General features: G+C 42.0%; 1 protein-coding gene across 3 annotated transcripts in view; it reads left to right on the forward strand.

The window, feature by feature from the left end:
- The window catches only part of sema3fb (sema domain, immunoglobulin domain (Ig), short basic domain, secreted, (semaphorin) 3Fb), a 239,239-nt gene extending 236,550 nt beyond the window's left edge, over positions 1-2,689 (forward strand). For all 3 annotated transcript variants that reach the window (XM_048606458.1, XM_048606461.1, XM_048606460.1), the window contains one exon: positions 254-2,689. In XM_048606458.1, coding sequence (XP_048462415.1) covers positions 254-697 — 444 coding nt within the window. In that variant the 3' untranslated portion in view covers positions 698-2,689. The remainder of the gene's footprint in view (positions 1-253) is intronic.
- Positions 2,690-6,727: the final 4,038 nt, after the last annotated feature.

Raw genomic sequence — 6,727 nt, forward strand, 5'->3', positions numbered from 1 at the left:
CAGCAGGTCTGGCAGCATCTGTGAAGGAAAAAACAGAGTTAACGTTTCGGGTCCGGTGACCCTTCCTCAGAACGGACCAGAAACGTTAATTCTGTTTTTTCCCTTCACGGATGCTGCCAGACCTGCTGAGCTTTTCCAGCAACTTTTGTTTTTGTTCCCGATTTACAGCATCCGCAGTTCTTTTGCTTTTTATTTGATAAATAAGGCGCCATTTACACTGTGGTTTCTTTCTCTCTCCCTGGCTATTCTCCAGATCAAAGTGGACGAGCGGATCCTCAAGACAGATCAAGGTCTTCTCCTGCGATCCCTCCAGATGACGGATGCTGGGGTGTATCAGTGCACCTCCACAGAGAATAACTTCAAGCACGCGCTGGCCCGGGTGCACCTGAGGGTCCTAAACAACGAGACAGTGCACGTGGTGCTCTCGCAAGTTGTGCCCTCGCCAGGTGTGGCCAACCTGCAGGCAGGTAACCCAGGGACCCCTCGGACCCCGAAGCCAGAGTACAAGGACCTGCTGCAGTTGCTTAGCCAGCCGGAAATGGGCCTCATCAACCAGTACTGCGAGGATTACTGGCAGCGACCAACCAACGTCCTAAAAGAGAACTTGAACAAACAGCTCAAAGCAAAACCCATCAGAGAACAGAAAAAGCCACGAAACCGCAGAAATCACCATTCAGCCCCCCTCCAGCAGACATGAAGCTCCGAGATCATAGAATTTCTTTAATATAAAGTATAACTTCCCTTACAACAGACAGTATTTATTGTAGGCTGTATATAGTATGATAATTCAACTTCCTTGTACTTACAACAAAAGTCCCCATGACATTATGTATGATACATAGGTACTTAAGGGGGAACTGTATTCCCCTGAATTGCTACATAACCTTAAGGGTTGTAAAGGATGACAGTTGTACACTTAGCACTGCAACTCTCAGTTAATGTTTCTTCCTCTGCTTCAAGATGGTGGTGACTGGGGAACAATTATTTTGGAGATAACAGTCCATGCTCAATTAAGTAAGGGGATGGAGGAAGAGTTGTACTGAACTTGAAATGTTAACTCTGTTTCTCGCTCCACAGATACTGCCCGACCTGCTGAGTTTTTCCAGCATTCTCTGTGTTTGTTTAAGTAATAGGATGGACCCAGTGACAGAGGACGTACAAAATATAAGCATAATATCACATTTTGGGCATCTTGCCCTTCTCTAATATGAGATCCAGGGTATTCTTCCCCCTAACCTGGGGCATCCTTCAAAATTCTCTCTTTGTAAGAGTGTCAACAAAATAATCTACTATCATTAAGAAAAAGAACTGAATTTATTCAGACCACGTACTGCCCCTGGATCCCGAACGTGGGCCTTTCAGACAGACCAGTTAAGCCAGGTCCCAATCGTTATACCAGCCTTTGATTAATGCTCAGATCGTAAGAACTCCAGGCCTCCCCAGTTGCAACCGTTCCCAACCAATCCCCACTACCACCGCCATTGCTCCCTTATCCATTCTTAACATCACTGCCTTATTTGGGAAAGGCGGAGAACTCCACCCTTATGGTTGGAGATGACACAATTGTTCCCAAGGACTTTGCAGCTCACTGCAGCACCCTCATCGAAGTTACAACAGGAGTCCATCAGAACACCAGGGGCCCTTTTGTATGAAGCTGAGCCTGCTGTCTCCGTGACAACATAACGTTTCGTTCAAGTGGCTGACTGAATGGGACATGAGGTGCCACAGAGACCTCCCACAAGAAGACAAAGCCGTTCAGTTGAAAAATGTTTGCTCCTTACTGCCTCTTGCCATGAATAGAGAATAGAGTTCACGTTAGATCGCTTCAAATAGAGTGTGAATGCCCTCCATTGCACTCTTGCCTCAATTGCTGAACTGTACTGTCCTCTGATCCTCTTCCTAACTGTATCTTCTAGCTGACAAAATCCTTCACAAATTATGGAATGCAATACAGGTATAAAATGATCATGGAATACAAACTTCTAACCAAGAGCATAGGAGATACCTGAGAGACAACACCAGCAAGTGTACAGGCTTTATAGTGTTAAGCATTACACCTCAATTCAGATGAATAGGGATCTCCTTTAAAAATTACTCAGTCTCTTCTGTAGAATTTTTTTTTAAAACTTGCATTGTATTTTATATTAGAATGCATTAATAGTTAATGTGGTCTACCCCTCAGACTGCTTTTTTGTTTTTTTTTTATTTTTATCCTTATAAATTAAATAGCTTTGGAAGAAAAGGTTGTATAATTTGTTAAAGTCGTGTTTTTTAATAAAAAAAACTTTTTGTTGTTGTTGCTGTTACTTTTATTAAAAGAATATTGAAAAAAAAATCTAAATTGTGTGCTGGAAAATGCGCAAAAACAATTCCTTCCGATAGGGCGTTCTACAGTAATGGTATATAATATATTCTGTGATGTCACTTAACTTGGCTTCTCATGTTTGTTTTTTTTAAAGGAAGCAAGTTTATTTTTAATAACTTTATTAAACTTGGCTCAAATGTCAGTGAACATATATTCTGTTATATGTAAATAATTGTAAATCTAAATAAGAAAAGTTCTTGCGTGTACTTGTCATTTATGTTCTGTGCAGCTGACACAACACAATGCAGTTACTGGAGTGAAAGAACACAGAGATCCTGTGGATGAAATCAAACCAAATAAACACTGGCTCATCTCTTTAATGTACACTGTGTTTGAGGACTCCAATTATTGTGTTTTGAAACAGGTGAGTTGACCAGATCTCAGCGATATGGACCACTAGTATTTCTCACCATCTGTCCAGTCAACGCAGGGATTCCTGACCAAAAATATATCCTTTCCAAGCCTTAAGACAAGGGCATTTTCTACTGATGTATATTTTCACAAACATTGAGCCCTTTCTATGAACCATCACCCAAGTAGCCATTTTCACAAGTTTAGACAGAGCAGGAGCAAGCTTTATGACTGTGATTAGAAAGCTTAGAGCGCCCTTCTATAAGGACATAAAAACATAAGAAAAAGGAGAAGGAGCAAGCCATCAAGCCTGCTCTGCCATTCAATAAGAGCATGGCTGATCTTTCTCATGGACTCGGCTCCACTTACCTGCCTGCTCACTATAACACTTAATCCCCTGACTATTCAAATATCTTTCTATCTTTGCCTAAATAAGGTTCAACAGGGCAGCCTCACTGCTTCACTGGGCAAGGAATTCCACAGTTCACGACCCTTTGAGAAAAGAACTTCCTCCTCAGCTCAATCCTAAATCTGCTCCCCCTTATTTTGACACTATGCCCCCTAGTTCTAGTATTTTACCACCTGATATTGGTGTGCACATGTATCAGCAGGAAAGCCAACTGATATATTTTTCTCCATTTCCTGGTCTAGGGACAAAGAATCCGTTGCATTGAGGTTGTAGACATGCTTGCCGAGCTGATGGGTTTGTCTGCAAACCAGTAGATGACACCTTTGTGATTAGTAATCGTACAAAACTAGAAGAAACCCACCGACACATAAGCAAGATCCTTACTGGGATAAAATTCACCAAAGAAGAATTTGCAACCAAACCCACCAGCTTGGCGAACATGTCAACAACATCATCCACAAACCGAGCTACAAATCTTCTCCAAAACTTTGATCCATTGCAATCTCCCAATACCACTTTGGCTACAACATCCACCATTGCAAGAAGACTTGGTTGTTCCTCTCTCCCTTCTTTCCAATAGATATATCTTTCGGAAGCAATAGAGATGATGAACTTGTTGTAAAGATCTTAAAGCCAATAATTGCCCCATTTTAGAATCCTCTGAGATCTAAAGTTTCAACACATTTATCAGCATTGGCCTTGCAGATGTATTGAACTATTGCGTACCACACCTCACTACACAGTCACCAGATAATTAACTACCATTGGGGAAGCTCTGTAATAACATTTGGAAATCATACACTCTGCAGATCTGAACAGGACATCATAAGAAATAGACAAATCAGCCCCTTGAACTTCTATTTAATAAGACCATGTCTGATCTAAGTGTGGGTTTGATCCCACTTGCCTGACTGTCCCTGTCCCCATAATGCTTGACTCCCTCTTAAATCAAAAATCTGACTGCCATATTCAACTTTGAATATGTTCAATGGCCCAGCCTTCACTGCTCTTGAGGGAAGAGAATTCAAAACACTGTTTACTGTCTGAGAGAAGAAATTACTTCTCATATATATTTCGGAGACCCCATATTTCTAAACTGTGCCAGTGGTTCTAGATTTCCTTTCCATGAGGTGTAACATCCTCTCAGCATCCACCCCATCAAGTTCCCTCTTAATATGTTTCAGTAAGAACATCTTTCATTCTTCTAAGCTCCAATTGAACAGGTCTAACTTGTTCAACGCACCGTCATTAAAAAAAACATTTCCTTCCCAGAAATCAGCCCATTAAACCAACTCTGAACTGCTTCAAATGCGAGTATTTCCTTCCTTAGGTAAGGAGGTCAGAATTATACACATTATACACACACACACACGGATACACATGCTCTGTGTATCTGTAGCAAGACATCTCTAACTTTATACTCCCTCCCACTTGTAACTAAGGCTAACATTCCATTTACTTTCCTATTTGCCGTGTCCTCTTTTTAATGTTTGTAAATCAGGTATAAGGGCACACATTTTATTTTTGTCGGGGGTGAGTGTCACTGGCTAGGCCAGCATTTGTTAAACTTCAAATTGCCCTTAAACTGAGTGGCATGCACAAGGTCATTTCAGAAGGCAGTTAACAGTCAAATATATTGCTGTGGGTCTAGAGTCACGTATAGACCAGACCAGCTATGGATGGCAGTTTCCTCACCTAAAGGACATTGGCAAACCATAACAGAGATAGTAAGAACTGCAGATGCTGGAGTCAGCGATAACACAGTGTGGAGCTGGAGGAACACAGCAGGCCAGGCAGCATCAGAGGAGCAGGAAAGCTGATGTTTCGGGTCGGGACCCTTCTTCAGAAATGGGAGAGGGGGTAGGGAGCTCTGAAATAAATAGAGAGAGGAGGGGTGGGGCTGGGGAAGGTAGGTAGGATGGTGATAGGTGAGTGCAGGTAGGCAGTCGTGGGGATTGGTCAGTGAGGTGGGAGGAACGGATAGGTGGGAGAGAAGACAGACATGTGTCAGGTCAAGGAGGTAAACCATATGGCTCTATACAATTAACGCTCCCTCTTTATTTTTGTGTCAGCTCACCACTTGGTGTGGACAGAACATCAGAGTAACCCTCAGAGCAACCATGCAGCTTAAGGGAACCTTGTTTACGATATACAGCATTAGTTTCATGGTCATCATTAGACGAACTTTTAATTCCAAATATTATTGAATTGATTCAAAATTCATTGTGCCGCAAACTCAGAACATTAGCCTGGGCCTTGGGGTTACAAGCCCACTGACAATACCACAAAGACACCACCTCCCCTAAGATCCATTGTATTGCAACTTGCTGTAGTCTCTCCATTTAGATAATACTCTACTTTTCTATTCTTCCTGCCAAAGTTATACTCAGCCAAATGTACCAAATAAAACACATCACAGCTCACATGGTAGGATCAGTAAACCATGAATGAAATAATAACAGATTAGTGAATTTTACTTCAGATGACCAGAGATGCCTATTTTTCATAGAAAGTAGCACAGTTGACTCAGAAACTAGGAATATCAGAAAAGACAATCTGAGAAAAGCACCACCCACTGCATAAGGCCAAATCTCCAGGATGGTCAAAACCAACAAATTAATTCCACTCAGTATTACCGCTACAACATCCAACTTATTCAAAACTGGTTACTGAATCCTCAACATCTGGATCACTGAACAATGGGTTCACATTCATGAAACCTTCAAGTTATTTAAAAAGCATCTGGATAGGAGCAGGAGGAGGTCATCAGCCCCTTGCATCTACTCCACTGTCCCAGGGCATGGATAATCATCTATCTCAAATCCATTTCCTCCCAAACTATCCCCATATCCCTTACTGTCATTGGTATCTAGAAATTTATTAATCTCTATCTTGAACATAATGACCGAACTTCTGCAACCCTCTGAGGTAGGGAATTCTCTACCCTCTGTGTGAAGACATTGCTCCTCATCTCAGTCTTAAGTGGTTTGCCCTGATATGCATTTGAAATCCTGTGATCTCCAGGGACAAGGACCATGTGCTGGAAAATGATATTAGGTCAGATGGTTTATCTATCAGCCAGCACTGACATGATGGGCCGAGTGGCTTCCTTCTACAACACACATTTTCTAAATATTGAAAATATTTGAAGTGGGGAATGTGGGGAGAGAACGCACGAGTGGCAATACATGAATTGCTCCTTAAGAAACATAGAAAATAGATGCAGGAGTAAGCCATTCGTCCCTTCAAGCCTGCACCATCATTCAATATGATCATGGTAGATCATGCAATTTCAGTATCCCACTCTTGCTTTCTGTCCATACCTCTTAATCCCTTTAGCCGCAAGGGCCATGTCCAACTCTCTCTTGAATATATCCAACAAACTGGCCCCAGTAGCTTTCTATGGGAGAGAATTCCACAGGTTCACAACTCTCTGAGTGAAAAAAATTCTTCCACATCTCAGTCCTGAATGGTTTACCCCTTAATCTTAGACTGTGACCTGTAGTTCTAGATTTCCCCAATATCGGGAACATTCTTCCTGCATCTAGCCTGTCCAGTCCCAACAGGATATTATATGCTTCTATGAGATGCACCTCCCCGCC

The sequence above is a fragment of the Rhincodon typus genome, chromosome 16 (assembly GCF_021869965.1).
Source record: "Rhincodon typus isolate 14 chromosome 16, sRhiTyp1.1, whole genome shotgun sequence".
Taxonomy (NCBI): Eukaryota; Metazoa; Chordata; class Chondrichthyes; order Orectolobiformes; family Rhincodontidae; genus Rhincodon; species Rhincodon typus.